Genomic DNA, 20,195 nt, shown 5'->3' on the forward strand with positions numbered 1-20,195 from the left:
AGAGATGGGAGAAGAGACGGAAATATATCAAGATTGAGGATGATCGAACGACTGGGGATAAGGAGCAGCAAGAAGTTAGGTAAGTTGCGAGGATAGAATAGAAGATGTGGAAGAGAAGGAATGGAGGGAAGAAGGGGATAAACAGCAGAAGAGGAGAGGGGTACAAAATGAGGAGCAGAATCCCAGGGAAATTAAAGAAAACAAGAGCTAGAGAGAGAAGGGGAGAATGAGAGATAGGTACAGAATTAGAAAAGGAAGCATAGTAATGAAGAAAGAGGGGCTGGGCGCAGTGGCTAACGCCTGTAATCCTAGCACTTTTGGAGACTGAGGCAAGAAGATTGCTTGAGTCCAGGAGTTCGAGTCCAGCTTGGTCCGCATAGTGAGACCCCCCCCCATCTCCGCCAAAAAAAAAAAAAAAAAAAAATTAACTGGGCATGATGGTACACACCTGTAGTCCCAGCTACTCTGAAGGCAGAGACAGAAGAATCACTTGAGCCCAGGAGGTCCAGGCTGCAGTGAGGCAAGAGCATGTCTCAAAAGAAAAAAGGGCTGGGAGACTTTGGGTTTAGATGAGTGGGTGAGCTCATTGGATACGATTAGTTGTGACATGTTGACTTCTTTGTATATAATCTTGTAACTTAAAACTTGCTTAAATTATACAGATGAGATTGAGAATTTTAAGAATCCCATCTATAAGATATGTGCATTCTATAAATCTTGGCCTCAGAGGTTAGCTTCCACTTGGAATCCCTATTCAGCCAGAGTGGAGCGACTTATTCACTTGTGAGTCACTCTGTTCCTTTTCCCAGAGTGGGGTAGGGAGTGGGGCAGTGAAGTGGGAAAAAAATTCCTTTGTGTTGTCACACAACTTTTAACTTAATTAATTAATATTAAGAGACAGGGTGTGGCCAATTGCCTAGGCTAGAGTGCAGTGGCATGATCTCTAACTGCAGCCTGGTCCTCCTGGGCTCAAGTAATCCTCCTACCTCAGCTTCCTGAGTAGCTGGGACCACAGTCATGAGCCACCAAGAAGCCTATCGTTGTGATTTTTTTTTTTTTTTTTTTTTTTTTTTTTTTGTAGAAACGAGATTTCACTGTGTTCCCAGGCTGGTCTCAAAATCCTGGGCTCAAAGTATCCTCCTGCCTTGGCTGCCCAGAGTACTGAGATTACAGGAAAGAGCCACCGAACCTGGTCTACATAATGTTTTGATTTTTTGATTTTTTGTTTGTTTGTTTGTTTTAGATGGAATTTCCCAGCCTGGGAAAGGCTGGAGTGCAGTGGTGTGATTTTGGCTCACCACAATCTCAGATTCCCAGATTCTCGGGATTCTCTTGCCTCAGCCTCCCAAGTAGCTGGGATTACATACGCCCACCAAGCCCAGCTACTTTTTGTATTTTTAGTTGAGACGGGGTTTCACTATGTTGGCCAGGCTGCTCTCGAACTCCTGATGTCAAGCAATCCGCCCACCTTGGCCTTTCAGAGTGCTAGTATTACAGGCATGAGCCACCGTGACCGGCCCAATTGTCGTATTTTTAGTAGACAGAGTGTTTCAACATGTTGGCATGCTGGTCTCGAACTCCTGAGCTTAAGCAATTCTCCCACCTCAGCTTCCAAAGTAGCTGGGACCATAGACACACAGACATGCACCATCATGCCTGACGACGTTTTTACATTTTTGGTGAAGATGGGGTTTCACCATGTTGCTCAGGCTGATCTCAAACCCCTGAGATTAAGCGATCCACCCACCTCGGCATCCCAGAGTGCTGGAATGACAGGCACGAGCCACCGCACCCAGCCTCTGCATGAGGTTTGGTCAGGGCTGGGTCTGTGCCCTGAAGAGGCGCTCATTTCAGCCCAGCTCCCCACTCCTGCAGCGCGTGTGTCTGGGGGCTTCTCCAGGAAGGTGCAGGAGTTTTCCTGTAGGAGTTTATTGTCCCTGGTGCGGTGGGCAGCAGAGGGGACCGTATTTCCACAGGGTGGGGTCTCCTTTGTATGTGTGGTTGTGTTACAGGGACGGGGTGTGTTGATTCTGAGCAATAAACAGCATATTTTTAACATTCAGGATTGACTTCTAAAGACTCTTGGTACGTGAAGAAGAAATCCAGAAAAGGAAGAGGAAAGCAGAGGAGTCAGGGATGGCTCCTCCTCAGGTGAGATGATATTCTCGGTGGATTGTTCTGTCTCTTTCCTCTCAGCAACGCTGGGCCTTGGAGTTGGGAATCTTGTCTGAGTCTGAAGCGTCCTGCCTGACAGGTTTGCTCACACTCACCCGTGCCTTCCCTCAGTCCCTCTCATCTCGCTTAGATTCCATCTCTCATGACCCAGTGACATGAACTTGGGAAGAGGCGGCACTGGGCATGGGCCTGGGAAGGGCTCACACCAGACATGGATGGAGACGGGGTGAGGGTCCCGTGGTGTCAGTGCTGTTGGGCAGTGGGGATTGTTCAGGGGCCACATCTGGATGCTCTGTCAGCTCTCTGTGGACCAGGAGTAGAGCAGCTGCCAATGGAAGTCATCTATTAATGGGCACAAAGTATGTGGTAAATTCTAGAAAAGGAGACCAATAAGGGGAAATATTTTCTTCCTGATTTTATACTATATTTGTAGGTAATTGAGTGAGTTACTCTATTCCTGACTCGAAAAATCTTACTAATTAGAATGGAAAGGTCATACACAGACATGAATGATACAAGGTGTTTTATTCCATCATTATTTTAAGAATATGAAATCAACCTAAATAATAACTAGAGATTCTTTTTTTTTTTCTTTTCTTTTTTTTTTTTTGAGACAGAGTCTCACCCTGTTGCCCAGGCTGGAGTGCAGTGGCGCGATCTTGGCTCACTGCAACTTCCGCCTCCCGGGTTCACGCCATTCTCCTGCCTCAGCCTCCTGAGTAGCTGGGACTATAGGCGCCCAGCTAATTTTTTTTTTTGTATTTAGTAGAGATGGGGTTTCACTCTATTAGACAGGATGGTCTCGATCTCCTGACCTCGTGATCCTCCCGCCTCGGGCTCCCAAGGAGCTGGGATTACAGGCGTGAGCCGCCACACCTGGCCTGCTAGAGATTCTTTAAACCATTGTTAGCACACTAAGCTCTTGGAGATTGTGGTGTTACTGTGGAGAGGCTTGTGAAACAGGTGTTTTCGGTAAAAATAGTTACAATTGGGGCCGCCATATTGCAGCAGGATAGTAATGATGACACTGAAGATGTTTCACTGTTTGATGCAGAAGAGGAGATGACTAATAGACCAAGAAAATCCAAAATCAGACATCCAGTAGCAGCATTTTTCCACTTATTCTTTGGAGTCAGTGCGGTCGTTGTCTGTCTGCTCTGAGTTGCTCAGCAGCAGCTTTATTACCTGTATGGTGACAGTTATCTCGTTGTTGTGTGACTTTTGGGCAGTGAAGAATGTCACAGGTAGATTAATGGCTGGCCTACGTTGGTGGAATCACATTGCTGAAGATGGAAAGAGCCACTGGGTATTTGAATCTAGAAAGGAGTCCTCTCAAGGGAATAAAACTGTGTCAGAGGCTGACTCAAGAATCTTTTGGTTGGGACTTATTGCCTGTCCAGTGCTGTGGGTGATATTTGCCTTTAGTGCACTCTTCTCTTTCAGAGTAAAGTGGTTGGCGATGGTTATCATGGGTGTGGTGCTACAAGGTGCCAACCTGTATGGTTACATGAGGTGTAAGTTGGCAGCAGAAAGAATTTAACCAGCATGGCTACTTCATATCTTGGAAAGCAGTTCTTACAACAAAACACTGGAGATGATCAGACTTCCTGAATAGAGAAAACTTATGTGCTTTGTTACACTGGGGAACAACTGAAGAGATTCTTGACTCTGAACCTTTTAGAGCTTAGTCTATGTTGCAACGAGGAGTGTTGGCTCTGTTTTTCCACTTAAAAGCTTTATTTATAAAAAGGAAAAGTAGTTTTCATATTAAGTTTTTATTTCCTTTCCAGCATTTGGGGCTACAAAGTATATGCTGGCACTAGAAACATTGTCAGGATTTATTCTGTGGTGTAGGTATGCGCACGTTCCACAGGTATGCACACAGCCGTGGAATATCAGTATAGCCCAAGTTAATGAAAGTGGTCATTTACATAGGTAATGGAGACCTTTGCATTTTGATCCATAAAACATAGGAGGATGTTCTTAGTCTGTCTCAAAGCTCTATGTGTTTACATACTATTTCTGTAGATTATTTTCAGAAGTAAATTTTGCTTCCATGGTAAGAGTGAGCACTTTGGCTTATGTATAAGTTAGAAATTGTTGTTAGTTTTTTTTTTTTTGAGACGGAGTCTTGCTCTGTTGCCCGGGCTGGAGTGCAGTGGCCAGATCTCAGCTCACTGCAACCTCCGCCTCCCGGGTTTACGCCATTCTCCTGCCTCAGCCTCCCAAGTAGCTGGGACTACAGGCGCCCGCCACCTCGCCTGGCTAGTTTTTTGTATTTTTTAGTAGAGACGGGGTTTCACCGTGTTGGCCAGGATGGTCTCGATCTCCTGACCTCGTGATCCGCCCGTCTCGGCCTCCCAAAGTGCTGGGATTACAGGCTTGAGCCACCGCGCCCGGCCTGTTGTTAGTTTTTAATATGTACTTCATGGGGAAATTTCTTAAACATATGCAAGCAAGTGAAAACGATTAGAGCCAGTGGTATTAACTACTTTCTAAAATCTTATTATTTGTAAGAAGTCATTTACTGAAGGCCCAGTTAATGTAAGTGGAATCATCATAGTTTGTTTAGGGAATACCCAGAGATTGCTGCTGTTCTGTTTATTTTACAGAAAGGATAGCTAGATTGAAAGCTCCTCAGTGGACCTTGAGCTAATAGATCTTTTACCACTAAAAGAGCATTATTCTCATGTCATAATGAGAATAATCATTTACATACTTGGCATAATAAATGCCTAAAAGACATTTTACTTTCTGAATTTTTTTCTTGCTATAATGGGGATATTGTAAATTATGCATTTGTATTAATGGTAGTTCTTAAAGCATTCTGTGTAACTGTAAACCAATCCAGAAACTACTGTAGGCATTTGTAAATTCTGTTATAGGTTTTATAAACTTTGTTGAAGTCTTAATCAGCAGATTATGTTGTGAATATATTTGTACATTGTTAAAATAGTTTTTAAGATTATTTGTTTAATTGAATAAGTGTCTTATTGGAGTGATAACTTTGAGGGTGCAAAAGTTTATATTTGTATAAAATTCTACTGTTTACGGCTGGGCGCGGTGGCTCACGTCTGTAATCCCAGCACTTTGGGAGGCCGAGACGGGCGGATCACGAGGTCAGCAGATCCTGGCTAACACGGTGAAACCCCGTCTCTACTAAAAAATACAAAAAACTAGGTGGGCGAGGTGGCGGGCGCCTGTAGTCCCAGCTACTCGGGAGGCTGAGGCAGGAGAATGGCGTGAACCCGGGAGGCGGAGCTTGCAGTGAGCTGAGATCCGGCCACTGCACTCCAGCCTGGATGACAGAGCGAGACTCCATCTCAAAAAAAAAAAAAAAAAAAATTCTAAGGTTTACAAGGGAAAAAAGTTACAATTTTTCTCAGCAATGGGAGAAGTACTTTTGTATCCTAGAGGATTGAGCCATATTCTCATTCCACCTGTTATTATTATTATTATTGTTTTGAGATGGAGTCTTGCTCTGTCGCCCAGGCTGGGGTGCAGTGGCATGATCTCGGCTTACTGCAACCTCCACCTTTCGAGTTCAAGTGATTCTCCTGCCTCAGCCTCCCAAGTACCTGAGATTACAGGCACGTACCTGAGATTACAGGCACGTGCCACCACACCTGTCTAATCTTTTTGTATTTTTAGTAGACGGGGTTTCATCATGTTGGCCAGGCTAACCTCAGGTGACCCTTCCGCCTTAGCCTCCTATAGTGCTGGGATTACAGGCGTGAGCCATGGTGCCCAGCCCCAGCAATTATTAGTAAATATATACTTTTACACTTAAACATCACGTGATGTATATATTTGTTATTTATTTTGAGAGAGTTTCACTCTTGTGGCCCAGGCTGGAGTGCAATGGTGTGATCTTTGCTCACTGCAACCTCCACCTTTTGGATTGAAGTGATTCTCCTTCCTCAGCCTTCTGAGTAGCTGGTACTACAGGCATGCATCACCATGCCCGGCTAATTTTGTATTTTTAGAAGAGATGAGGTTTCTCCATGTTGGCCAGGCTGGTCTCGAACTCCCGACCTCAGGTGATCCGCCTACCTTAGGCCTCCCAAAGTGCTGGGATTACAGGCATGAGCCACCACACCTGGCCAATGAATATATTTGTCTTGTGGTAAAACTCTAAGCAAAGCTGCATCTTAGGCCGTTGGCCATAAAGCATCTCCTTTCCCTGTCACGTCCTCCACCCTCTTTCCAACCTCACTGGGGAGCCGCTACTGTCAATTCTGTGCCATGTGTCAGAGCAAGTCTCATATATGTGTATTTTTGCATCGTTATGAGACTTCAGAAAAAAATCAGTACATTTTTAAAAAATTATATTCATTTTTTTACTTTAGGTTTGGCACTACATGTGAAGGTTTGTTACACAGGTAAACTCGTGTCAGTGGGGTTTTGTTGTAGAGTATTTCATCACTTTGGCATTAAGCCCAGTACCCAATAGTTATTTATTTTTTTGAGACTGACTTTTGCTCTTCTTGCTCAGGCCAGAGTATACTGGCATGATCTCAGCTCATTGCAACTTCCACCTCCCAAGTTCAAGGGATTCTCCTGCTTCAGCCTCCTAAGTAGCTGGGATTACAGGTGCCTGCCACCATGCCTGGCTAATTTTTCTATTTTTAGTAGACACAGGATTTCACCACGTTGGCTAGGCTGGTCTTGAACTCCTGGCCTCGGGTGATCCACACACCTCGGCCTCCCAAAGTGCTGGGATTACAGGCGTGAGCCACCATGCCCAGCCCCGAATTTTTTTTTTTTTTTTTTTGCACCTTTCCTTCCTCCCACCCTCCACCCTTAAGCAGACTGCAGTGTCACACTTGTCCGTGTGGAGTGACCATCAAACAGGTTTTGTGTGAGCAACAAGACTATTTCACCTGGGTGCAGGCGGACTGAGTCTGAAAAAGAAGTCAACAAAGGGAGATATAGGGGTGGGGCAGTTTTATAGGACTGGGGTAAGCAGTGGAAAGTTACAGTTAAAGGTGGTTACCTATTATCAGCAGAGAAGGGGGTCACAAGGTGCATGGTGGGGAGATCATAAGACTCATCGTCTGGAAGAATGTCTCGAGATCGATCGATCAGCTGGGGCAAGGCAGGAACAAGTCATTATGGAATGTCATAAGGTTGGTCAATCAGTTAAGACAGGAGCTGTTTCACTTTTGTACTGTTTGGTTGCCTCAGGCCATCTGGACGTAGAAATGCAGTCTTGGGCTCAGAGACCTGACATTCCTCTCTTCTTATATTAATAAGAAAAACAAAACAGTGGTGAAGTGTTGGGGTGGCAAAAATTTTGGGGGGTGGTATGGAGAGATAATGGGTGATGTTTCTCAGGGTTGCTTCAAGCGGGATTAGGGGCTGCATGGGCACCTTAAGGAAACATTTATAATGAGTTACAAGGAATAGGGATTTAGGCTGTGGGGAGCTCTTGGTGCAGAGGATGGTACTGTGGAGTTGTTAAAAGTAGCATTTGTTGTATAGAATGATTGGTGATGGTCTGAATGCGGTTTTGAATGAATTGAGAAATGAAATGGAAGACACAAGGCCTGAATAAGACAAGGAGAAAAACAGGTACCAGGAGGGGACTAAGAATAGGGAGCAGCCAAGACACTCAGCAAGTGTCCAGGTGGGTCCAGAGTAATTATTTGCCTGGTTGGCAAGTTTTTGGACTCTATCCTTGAGTTTTTTTATGTTGTCATATACCAGGCCAGACTGATTTAGGTGAAAACAATACTCATTTAAAAATATACAGAGTCCTCCTTCTTCAGAAGTCGAGGCCTCAGCGATTTTGGAGGACAACTGCGGCTAAGAGTCGACTTGGCCTGAAGGACTGATAAAGTTTGTGATATATCTGTAATGCTAGTAGAAATGTCATTTAAAAGGCTATGGAAGGTCATGACAGAAATTGAAATGCCTGCCATTCCAGCTGCAAGGGCAATAGTGGAGGCACAAAGTCCTAACGCTACAAGTAGAGGGATTAGAGGAATAACTGTTTTTTGTCTGGTTGGTGTCATGAGCAGGACAGGAAGTTGTTCAGTCCCATTTGCAAATTGAATTTTGGGAATAAGAAAAACGAGTGTACCTGTACCTGTCCAATTAGCAGGTAGACACATGTAAGTGGAGGAGCCACAGAAGAAGAGGTCTTGTGCAATGCAAAATTGGAAACACAAAGTGAAAAGATGAGTACTAAAAGAGGTGTCTTGTACCCAGACTCCTAGGGATCCAGCTAGGGCGGCAGCCATCAGAGGTTGTAATGGGGACTGATGGGGTAATTGTATAGAGGGGGAGGTTCGAGTTTCATGGTGTTTGAGAAAGTGTCAAGTGTCTAGGAGCAACATTTCACTGTTATTTATGGGGCTGGGTATAAGTAAACAAGAAGAGTCCCTGGGAGAAGAGTCTGAAGAGGAAGGGAAAGGTAGCCAAGGATGGAGTGAAATACAGGGTAAATGTTCTCTTAAGCAATAGTAACTGCTAATGTTTTCAAGTTTGCCAGTATTGATAGAAGGCTTATCTGTAATATAGAGCTGGAAGGCCCCAATTGCTTCAGTGATATGTGTAGTTGGGCTTTGTTTCAATGATATGTGTAGTTGGGTTTTGGAGATGAACAGTGAAGGAGCATTGAGAGGCCGAAAGGTCACCCAGGGGAATTCCAGTGGGTCTTTGCCGAGAGATGCATAATGGAGCAGCCCCAAGAATAGTAGCTTGTGTTGTGGGGAGTCCAAATATGAGGGGAGTATCTTCGCAGCAAGATACCCTCCTGCTCCTTCAACATTTATTTTCCAAAGGATATCAGGTATCCCCCTCCAAAGCTCAAATTTCTTCCCCATCCATTACCTACCTCGGCATAATTCTTCATGAAAACACTCATGCTCTCCCTGCCAACTGTGTCCGGCTCATCTCTCAAATCCCAACCCAAGCTTTGCGAAGACTCAAAGGAGGGATTACAGAGTAGAAGGTGATTAATGTTTGGAATAAGGTAGGAAGCAGAGGAGTGGAAAGAAAGTAAATCATGAGAAAGAGCTTGGCTGAAGTAATGAGGGCTATCCCGGAAACTTTGTGGCAGTACAGTCCAGATAAGCTGCTGGAACTGATGGGTGTCAGGTTCAGTCCAGGAAAAAGCAAAGAGGGGCTGAGACGAGGGGTGCAGGGGAATAGTGAAAAAAAGCATCTTTAAGATCAAGAATATGGCCAGGCACGGTGGCTCACACCTGTAATCCCAGCACTTTGGGAGGCCGAAATGGGTGGATCACGAGGTCAGGAGATCGAGACCATCCTGGCTAACACAGTGAAACCCCATCTCTACTAAAAACAAAAATACAAAAAATAAGCCAGGTGTGGTGGTGGGTGCCTGTAGTTGCAGCTACTCGTGGAGGCTGAGGCAGGAGAATGGCGGGAACCTAGGAGGCAGAGTTTGCAGTGAGCCGAGATTGCACCACTGCACACCAGCCTGGGCAACAGAGCCAGACTGTCTCAAAAAAAAAAAGATCAAGAATGGAATAGTGAGTTGTGGAGGGAGGTATTGAGGACAAAAGAGTGTACTGGTTGGGCACCACAGGGTGGATAGGCAAAACAATTTGGTTTAAAAGGCCATATCCTGAACCAACCTGTGAGACTTGTCCATTTTTTGGACAGGTAAAATGGGGGAATTGTAAGGAGAGTTTGTAGACTTTAGAAGCTCATGCTGTAGAAGGCGAGTGATAACAGGCTTTAATCCCCTTAAAGCCTGTTGTGGGATGGGATGCTGGTGTTGAGCAGGGTAAGGGTGATTAGGTATGGGTGTGTGATCGGTTGCCAGGGAGGGAGTAGAAGTGTCCCATACCTGTGGGTTAACGTCGGGGGAGACAAGAGGAAGACGTGAAGGTAGCTTTGGGTTGGGAAGAAGGGCGACAATGAGATGTGGCTGTAGTCCGGGAACAGTCAGGGAAGCAGGTAATTTGGTTAAAATGTCTCAGCCTAATAAGGGAACTCGGCAGGTGGGGATAACAGCAAAGGAGTGCATAAAATAATATTGTTCAAGTTGGCACCAAATTGGGAAGTTTTAAAGGGTCTAGCAGCCTGGCCTTCCATACCCACAACAGTTATGGAGGCAAGGGAAACAGGCCCTTGAAAAGAAGGTAATGTGTAGTGAGTAAGCCCTGTATCAATTAAACAGGGGATGGACTTACGCTCCACTGTGACAGTTACCCAAAGCTCAGCATCCCTGATGGTCCAGGGGGCCTCCGAGGTGATGGGGCAGCGTCAGTCTTCAGCTGCTAAGCCGAGCAGATCTGGGAAGGAGTCAGTTAAAGAGCACTGGGCCAGAGCTTTAGGGGCTCTAGGAGTGGCTACTGGGTGAGCTGGGCAGTCTGATTTTCAGTGGGTCCCTGAACAGATGGGATATGGCTTGGGAGGAATCCCTGGCTGCAGGCATTCCTTGGCCCAGTGGCCAGATTTCTGGCACCTGAAACAGGATCCTGAGGGAGGAGGTCCTGTAGGAATGCCTGACCACTGCAGCTTAGGCGTGTGCACCTTAGGCATTTTGAAGTTCTTATGTGCTGGAGGTGCAGCTTTGTTTTGTCTCACAGCAGAGGCAAGTAATTGTAACTCAGAAATGCATTGCCACTTGGCTGCCTCCTCTCTATTATTTCACACCTTGAAGACAAGGTTGATTAATTCCTGTTGTGGGGTTTGAGGAATGGATTCCAATTTTTGAAGCTTTTTTCTTCTAAGGTCAGGAGCTGACTGGTTGATAAAATGCATATTGAGAATGAGATGGCCTTCTGACCCTTCAGGGTCTAGGGCTGTGAAGTGTCTCAGTGTCGCTGCCAGATGAACCATGAACTGGGCTGGGTTTTCATCTTTACCTTGGGTAGTTTCTTAAAGTTTGTCATAATTAACAGCTTTGAAATCTGCCCTTTTAAGCACTTCAACTAGGCAGGAAATCATATAATCTCACCTACCTACACCTGACGAGCCTGTCTGGTATTCCCACTGGGGATCTTGGGCAACTATACTGATGCCTTCTTGAAGGTCTTGCTCATGACGACAGTGGGTATCAGTGTGGTACTGGACTAGGGTATAAACTCTATCTCGCTTATCTGGGGAAAGGGTAAAAGTTAGGATGACATTTAAGTCACTCTAGGTTAAGTTGTAGTACTGGGTTAAATACTGGATTTCTTGTATATATTTAGTGGGGGTCTGATGAGAAGGGGTCTAAGCACTGATTAATTTGGGAAAGGTCTGATAGAGAAAATGGTACATGCACTCTGACGATGCCCTCAGCTCCAGCCACCTCTTGAAGAGGAAATTGTTGGGCAGGTGGGGGAGCATTTGCTGCAGAACAAAATTGTAAGCCAAACTGGGTATGGGGAGGTGACAGCAGGGCTATAGGGTGGGAGAGCAGAGGCTGAGGAAGAATTGGGACTTGATTCAGCCTGCTAAGGAGTGGCCTGGGAAGGGGGAGAGGGGAAAGAGGGGTCTGCAGAAAAGGAGGATTCAGAAGACTCAGCAGCACTTGGGTTTGGGACTGAAGGGACAAGCGGGAGGGAAAGAAGGATTTGGGACTAGTCACATTGGGAGCAGAGGCTAGGGAGGGAGCAAAGTGTAAAAAATGCCTGGACATAAGGCACCTCAGACCATTTGCCCATCTGATGACAAAAATTACTTAGGCCTTGTAGGATGGAGAAATAAAAAGTGCCATTCTCTGGCCATTTAGAGCCATTATCAAGTTTGTATTGGGGCCAAGCAGTGTTGCAGGAGAAAGGGAGTTGAAGAGGTTTCAAGTTTTTAAGAACACAGGCTAAGGGGGAAGAAGGAGGAATGGAGGGCAGATGGTTGCCCATAGTAAAAAGGTAAGTTTAGAGAAAAGGGGTAGAGACACAAGTGGGGGGGTGGTACTTGCTGCCCAGAGGCAGTGGTACTTGCCACCAAGGTGGAGGATCAAGGCAGGTGTCCCTGCGGCGATCAAACAAATCTGAAATGTGGGTGAATAATCAGGCAGGCATCCCTGCAGTGATTAAACACCAAGGGAAGACTGTCTTCGCAAGTCTGTGACCAGCGCCGGAGTTTTGGGTTCATGGATAAAACATGTCCTCTGTCCCTACCAGAAAAGGAAAGGAACTGCAATTAAGGGAAGGGAGAGATTGAAAGGCAGTGCTGAAATTGAAAGGAGAGAAAGGTTGAGAGATAGAAAAGTTGGAGAAGAGAGTAAAAAGACCACTTACCCGATTTGAATCCTTGGGCTGGTTGGTCTGGGGACCCAAGGTCGTAGGTAGATCTCCTCATGGAGTGAGGGCCAGGACAGGTCAGTCTCCCGAAGGAGTCCTCCTGTCCTGGGTCTCACCAAATGTCATGCACGTCCATGTGAAGAGACCACCAAACAGGTTTTGTGTGAGCATCAAGGCTGTTTATTTTACCAGGCTGAGTCCGAAAAAGGAGTCAGCAAAGGGAGATAGATGAGAGGCAGTTTTATAGGACTGGGGTAGGCAGTGGAAAGTTAAGTTAAAAGTGGTTATCTATTGTCAGCAGAGGAGGGAGTCACCATCAATCAGTTGGGACAGGATAGAAACAAGTCATAATGGAATGTCCTAAGGTTGGTCAATCAGTTAAGACAGGAGCTGTTTCACTTCTTTTGTACTTTTCAGTTGCCTCAGGCCATCTGGATGTCTACATGCCAGCTTGGGCTCAGAGGCCTGACGTCCAGTGTATGTTGTTGTTCTTTGTGTTTTAGTAAATATTTTACTCTGATATTTGATCCTGCTGGTTGTGAAATTTACATGTTCTCATGTTAGTAAACATGGCTACCTTCCTCTTTGACACCTGCATTGGAAATTGTCTGAATGACATGTGGGTCCTTTGTGACTTTTCTCTGTATAAAGAGTGTCATAGTCACTGCCTCTGTGCTCGCCTGCATTACTATCGATATCTGAGGATTCCTCCAGGGAAGGCTGTTAAAAGAGTGATTGCTTCTAGGATGGGTTATCTCCTGTTTTCTTAGATCTGAACAGATTCCCCCCTGCCCCCAACTGCCAAAGTATCCTTTTCCGCCAAGATGAGGTTCCTCTTCGGTTAAACAAAACTTGCGACTTTTTATATTTTTAAAACCTTTATATATATATATACACACACGTACATATTTTTACGTACATATTTTTAAAATCTTTTATATTTTGAAAGCTGGGGAAAATGACAACCCTTTGCATTCAACTCTAGTTTTTTGTGAGTCTGTGTATATTTTATTATTTTGTGGACATATATATACAAAATGTCCGTTTGTACTTTGAGTAATTTTGTTTTTGTGTATTTTATTTTGAGATGGGGCCTCACTTTGTTGCCCAGGATGAAGGTCAGTGGTGCAATCATAGCTCACTGCAACCTCTACCCTCAGGGTAAAGACATCCTCCCACCTCAGCCTTCCAAGCAGCTGGAACCACAGATGCCTGCCACTCTGCCCAGCTAAATTTTATTTTTTATTTATTGATTTATTTTATTTTTTGAGATGGAATTTCTGTTGAACAGGCTGGAGTGCAGTGATGTGATCTTGGATTACTGCAACCTCTGCCTCCCAGGATCAAGCAAGTCTCCTGCCTCAGCCTCCTGTGTAGCTGGGATTACAGGCATAAGCCATTGAGCCCGGCTGACATTTCACTGTGGATATTGTCATCTTTGAAGGCATTACCCATGCTCTATCTCATCTAGATACTGAGTATCACTTGGTGTGTCAATAAAAATTTCTAACATTTTTATTTTCTTTTTGAGACAGAGTCTTACTCTGTTGTCCAGGTTGGAGTGCAATTGTGCGATCTCGGCTCACTGCAACCTCTATGTCCTGGGTTCAAGCAATTCTCCTGCCTCAGCCCCCTGAGTAGCTGGGATTACAGGCATCTACCACTATGTCCAACTAATTTTTGTATTTTAAATAGAGACAGAGTTTCACCAGATTGTCTAGGCTAGTCTCAAACTCCTGAGCTTCTGATCCGCCTGCCTCAGCCTCCCAAAGTGTTGGGATTACAAGTCTGAGCCACTCTACCTGGCCAAAAGTTTTTAACATTTCTATAATGGGAACCAGGCATTTATTATTTGAGTGTTTCTTGTATTCTTCACAAACATAAGAAACTTATACCGAGAGGGTATTATGACCTCTTCAAAAAGTATAATAAACCACCACTGGGAAGACATCATGTTGTGAAAAATCCCATACTCAGATTTGTCAGAACATTCACTACAATTAAATCCTGGTTGTCACCGCTCTCCTCTTCTCACTTCTGTAAAGATAAGAACTCCTCCCATAACCATTTGGTTAAAATGTGTTTTCATTTCAGGGTCTATTGACATTCAGGGATGTGGCCATAGAATTCTCTCAGGAGGAGTGGAAATGCCTGGACCCTGCTCAGAGGACTTTATACAGGGACGTGATGCTGGAGAATTATAGGAACCTGGTCTCCCTGGGTGAGGATAACTTCCCTCTAGAAGTGGGGATGTGCCCTTGTGTATCTTTGTATTTTCTCCAGTTGCCTCCAGGGTGCCCCATCCTTGCTTGACTAAAATGGAAGCTGTATTGATTTCAAAATGAAAAGCGTCATGATGTAGCATCTGGACTTTAACTGTGCCCTTTGCTTAGATGTTCTGCATTCTTCGTGATAGTTTAGTGGGGTTTCCAGAAGTAAAGTAGGCTTAAAACCTTATGGCTGGCAAGGCATGGTGAATCATGCCTGTAATCCGAGCACTTTGGGAGGCCAAGGCTTGTGGATCACTTCAGGTTAGGAGTTCGATACCAGCCTCACCAACATGGTGAAATGTCGTGTGGTGGCACATGCCTGTAATCCCAGCTACTAGAAAGGCTGAGGGAAGATTATCACTTGAACCTGGGAGGCAATGGTTGCAGTGAGCCGAGAACACACCACTGCACTCCAACCCTGGCAACAGAGCGAGACTGTCTCAAAAAACAAAAACAAAACCTTATGGCAGACTTTAAAGATATCCAGATTTGTGTTTGCTACTCCTGTGCTTTTGATTCAGTAGTTCTTGGAAGAGAGCTTGATGTCCACATATTACAATGCTCTTTAGGGATTCAGAAGAAGGCAGGCAATGGAGGAATTTGAAATATTTTCCTAGCTCCATCTGTAATGTCTTCTTTCCTACAGAAACATAGGGCTGGGGCTTTAAAAAAGCTCCAACATGTCATGTTTCCTACTTTTTATAAGCAGGAGTCTCTGACCTGTTGGAGCTAAGGCAAAGAGCCCTGGACTGTGTAGCGTAAAGTGAAAATAGCAAAAAAAATTCAGATGGGTGGGAATTATTTTATTTTTATTTATTTATTTTTGAGACGGAGTCTCACTCTGTTGCCCAGGCTGGAGTGCAGTGACATGATCTCAGTTCACTGCAACCTCCACCTCTTGGGTTTGAGCAATTCTCCTGCCTCAGCCTCCCGAGTAGTTGGGACTGCGGGCACATGCCACCATGCCCAGCTAATTCTTATATTTTTAGTAGAGACGGGATTTAACCAGTTTGGCCAAGATGGTCTCCTTGTGATCCACCTGCCTCAGCCTCCCAAAGTACTGGGGTTACAGGCATGAGCCACCATGTCTGGCTGGGAATGTTTTACAGATGTAAACACAGGTAAGGGGTCAGATGGGCAGAGTGGAAGCTCCATCTTCAAACTGTGTGTGGGGAAACTCTTTGCAAGTGAGAGAATTCTGTGGGAAAAGCATCATTTAAATCCTGAGATCTCTGAATGGACATATTTCTTTGCCCCACTTATGCCTCTGCTCGCTCTTTTTCTCTTCTCTTTTCTTTTTACAGGTATGCACCACCACCACACCTGGCTAATTTTTGTATTTTTAATAGCGACGAGGTTTTGCCATGTTGGCCAGATTGATCTCGAACTACCAACCTCAGGTGATTTGCCTGCCTCAGCCTCCCAGAGTGCTGGGATTACAGGGGTGAGCCACCACGCCTGTGCTCTTTAGACGTGTATTAGTTTGACCTTTTGCCCTCTAGTGGTGCCGCTGCAGCTCAGAGACAAAGACGGTGTTTATCCCTATGAACAGCACCCTGTCATCTGGCTTCTGTGACCTCTTTGGTTTCTTGACTCTGCGGCACAGGGAGGGCTGTGTCAAAGGGGTCTCTTTCCCCTGTGGTCTCTCCTTCTGTACTTGATTCCATCTGCCCCATTCTCCGTCCCTATAGATCAGAACTGCCCCTGTCCCTATAGATACACCTGCCCCTTGACCTATTCAGGTTCCATCCCATTTTCTGTACTTGGAACACCTAATCAGGAGATGGAAAAATCTGGGCTGCTCCTCCTTTGCATCTGGGGCCCCAGGATACTGCACAGAGCCCTCTGTACTTGTTCAGATAGTCTAGTTGTCTATTTGAAATAGGAAAAATGGCCACATGCAGTGGCTTATGCCTGTAATCCCATCACTTTGAGAGGCTGAGGCAAGCGGAGCACTTGAAGTCGGGGGTTTGAGACCAGCCTGGCCAACATGATAAAACCCTGTTTTTACTAATAATACAAAAAGTAGCCGGGCGTGGTGGCGGGTGCCTGTAGTCAGGAGATTGAGGCAAGAGAATCTCTTCAACATGGGAGAAAGAGGTGAGCTGAAATCGTGCTGAATCTGTATGTTGGATTTGTTGAATATGTGCCTATAAATAGAATTCATAGGTGATTCAGTTTGATAAATTTCATAGGATACATTATAAGATATGTAAACCTGCTTCTTTCCCACCTTATCATACTGACTTTAAAAAATCTCTTCCATTTTTGCTGCACAATTGCAATTTTTCCCAGAGTTGAAGATGGGGTACTTTTTTTTTTTTTTTGAGACAGAGTCTTGCTCTGTCATCAGACTGGAGAGCAATGGCACAATCTCGGCTCACTGCAACCTCTGCCTCCCAGGTTCAATTGATTCTCCCACCTCAGTCTCCCGAGTAGTTGTGACTACAAGCACGCACCACCATGCCCGGCTAATTTTTTCATTTTTAGTGGAGACAGGGTTTTATCATGTTGGCCAGGATATGCTCGATCTGTTGACTTCGCTATCGCTATCTGCCTGCCTCTGCCTCCCAAAGTGCTGGGATTACAGGCGTGAGCCACCGTGCCCCACCAAGGATGCAATATCATTATGCTCTTTATTAAATCAGTTCTTTTCTACTAAGGTCAAAATTTTAACTGGTGAACTATAATTATATATTTTTTCACATGGAGTCTTGCTCTGTTGCTCAGGCTGGAGTACAGTGGCATGATCTCTGCTCACTTCTATCTCCAGTGGCATGATCTCTGCTCACTGCTATCTCCTACTCCTGGGTTCAAGTCATTCGACTGCCTCAGCCTTTCCAATAGCTGGGATTACAGGTGCCAAACTCCACATCCAGCTAATTTTTGTGTTTTTAGTAGACAGGGTTTCATCATGTTGACCAAGCTGGGTTTGTACTCCTGACTTCAGGTGATCCACCTGCCTGAGCCTCCCAAAGTGTAGGGATTACAGGCGTGAGCCACTGCTCCCAGCCTACTGTCACTTATTACCATAATAATCTTTGTATTTCTGACCACCTCAATATCCATAGTACTCTCTCAGTCCCCACAATACGCTCATTATGTAAGGAAAGACACTTGCTTATCCATTGGACAGCTTTCTCAGGACACAGCCTAAACCAATGTCTGCTCTGTATGATGGTTGACATGCCACTGTCTAAATTTTACTTTAAGTTCTGGGGTCCATGTGCAGAACGTGCAGGTTTGTTACGTAGGTATACATGTGCCATGGTGATTTGCTGCACCTATCAACCCATCATCTAGGTTTTCAGCCCTGCATGCATTAGGTGTTTTCCCAACGTTCTCCCTCCTCTTGCCCCCACCCCCCGATAGGCCCTGGTGTGTGTTGTTCCCCTCCCTGTGTCCACCTGTTCTCATTGTTCAACTCCCACTTATGAGTCAGAACATGCAGTGTTTGGTTTTCTGTTCCTGTGTTCGTTTGCTGAGCATGATGGCTTTCAGCTTCATCCATGTCCCTACAAAGGACATGATCTCTTTTTTTTTTTTCTTTTCCTTTTTTTTTTTTGAAATGGAGTTTCGCTCTTGTTGCCCAGGCTGGAGTGCAATGGGATGATCTCGGCTCACCGCAACCTCCGCCTCCCGGGTTCAAGCGATTCTCCCGCCTCAGCCTCCAAAGTAGCTGGAATTACAGGTATGCACCACCTTGTCTGGCTAATTTTGTATTTTTAGTAGAGACGGGGTTTCACCATGTTGGTCAGGCTGGTCTCCAACTCCTGACCTCAGGTGATCCGCCCACCTTAGCCTTCCAAAGTGCGGGATTACAGGTGTGAGCCACTGTGTCCTGCCAGTCTCATTTTTTTGTGGCTGCATAGCATTCCATGGAATATATGTGCCACATTTTCTTTAACCAGTCTATCCTTGATGGGCATTTGGGTTGGTTCTAAGTCTTTGTTATTGTAACTATTGCTGCAAGAAACATACATGTGCATGTGTCTTCACAGTAAAATGATTTATAATCCTTTGGGTATATACCCAGTAATGGGATTGCCGGGTCAATACTACATCCACTTTTAAGAACACGCCCGGATCTGCAGCCCAAGATCAAATACCATTGACCTCACTTACTTTCAGTGTAAATTGGTGGACCTACTCTATTTATTTGAAAAGCAATAATTTACTCCAAATTTCTTTTGGCAAGTTAGTGTTTGTTGGTAGATGGCTGGGAGTACTGCACAGTTTTTGTGAAGATGGAGAAGTTACTTTAGTTAAGAAAAGATTTTTCAGTCTGTTAGGTTTGTTAGATGGAGCTTTTCATGTCTTAACCACCTTAACCTACCGTAAGAAATACTGTAGACTGAGATGCTTAACACCTTAAACTGCAGGAAATAATTTCTCATAAATCTGTAAGCAGTGAAGTCCAAGATGCATAAAAACATTTCCTGGGTGGTGCCTTCTTTCTATTTTACCCCAGTCTGCTTTTTTTTTAAAATGGAGTTTTGCTAGTTTTTGTATTTTTAGTAGAGATGGGGTTTAATAATGTTGGACAAGCTGGTCTCTCAAACTCCTGACCTCAGATGATTCACCCACCCTGGCCTCACAAATTGCTGAGATTACAGGCCTGAGCCACCGCACCTGGCCCCAGCCAGCTTCTTGCTGTGTCTCATATGTCAGAGTGAAAGGAACCAAGCACTCTAGTGGTTTTCCTTATACAGGCACTAATCCTGTTCATGAGAGCTTCCTCCTCATGGCCTAATTGTTTGCCCAATGTCCCCACTTGCAATAGGATAATATTGGGGAATAGGATCTTAGTAGACTAATTTTGGTCAGTGCAAACATTTAGACCATGGGTGCCTTCATTGTGTTGTATACCTTTTTATTTTTCAGTTTGCTCCAAAGAATGTTTTCTCTGACCTTAGTCAATAAATTTCCCAATTCCAAAATTCTTTTCAATTATTAGACAGCCATGTTTCCCTTCTATTGCAGCATGCCCAGGCTTCATGTTGGAAAAATTCTCCTTTTTGGGGAGCTAACCTAACTAATTTTTGCAATGTAAGTTGTTGGTCATAGCTTTCTTTATACTACTACCCTGCAGTTAGTTTGAATTATGTACAGTCACCCTTTCTCTATTAGAAAATATCTGTTCCTGGCCAGGCCTGGTGGCTCACGCCTGTAATCCCAGCACTTTGGGAGGCCGAGGTGGGTGGATCACGAGGTCAGGAGATTGAGACCATCCTGGCTAACATGGGTGAAACCCCGTCTCTACTAGAAATATCAAAAATTAGCAGGGTGTGGCGGCGGGCACCTGTAGTCCCAGCTACTCGGGAGGCTGAGGCAGGAGAATGGCGTGAACCCAGGAGGCGGACCTTGCAGGGAGCCGAGATCGTGCCACTGCACTCCAGCCTGGGCAACTGAGCAAGACTCCATCTCAAAAAAAAAAAAGAAAAGATAGAAAAAGAAAATATCTAAACAGAAAATATCTGTTCCTTTTGTTCTTCAAAAAATTAACAATCATGATTGGGAGCTTTATAACTTTAACATAAAT

The 20,195-nt window shown here is 44.9% G+C and overlaps 1 protein-coding gene across 1 annotated transcript in view; it reads left to right on the top strand.

The window, feature by feature from the left end:
• LOC105514652 (zinc finger protein 83-like) overlaps nucleotides 1-20,195 on the top strand; it is a 31,436-nt gene that overhangs the window by 8,459 nt on the left and 2,782 nt on the right. Inside the window, exon 3 of the mRNA XM_011946153.1 lies at nucleotides 14,478-14,604. Within this exon, the coding sequence (XP_011801543.1) occupies nucleotides 14,478-14,604 (127 nt within the window). The remainder of the gene's footprint in view (nucleotides 1-14,477; nucleotides 14,605-20,195) is intronic.

Source organism: Colobus angolensis, unplaced genomic scaffold (genome assembly GCF_000951035.1).
Source record: "Colobus angolensis palliatus isolate OR3802 unplaced genomic scaffold, Cang.pa_1.0 Scaffold25, whole genome shotgun sequence".
In the NCBI taxonomy this organism is placed as follows: Eukaryota; Metazoa; Chordata; class Mammalia; order Primates; family Cercopithecidae; genus Colobus; species Colobus angolensis.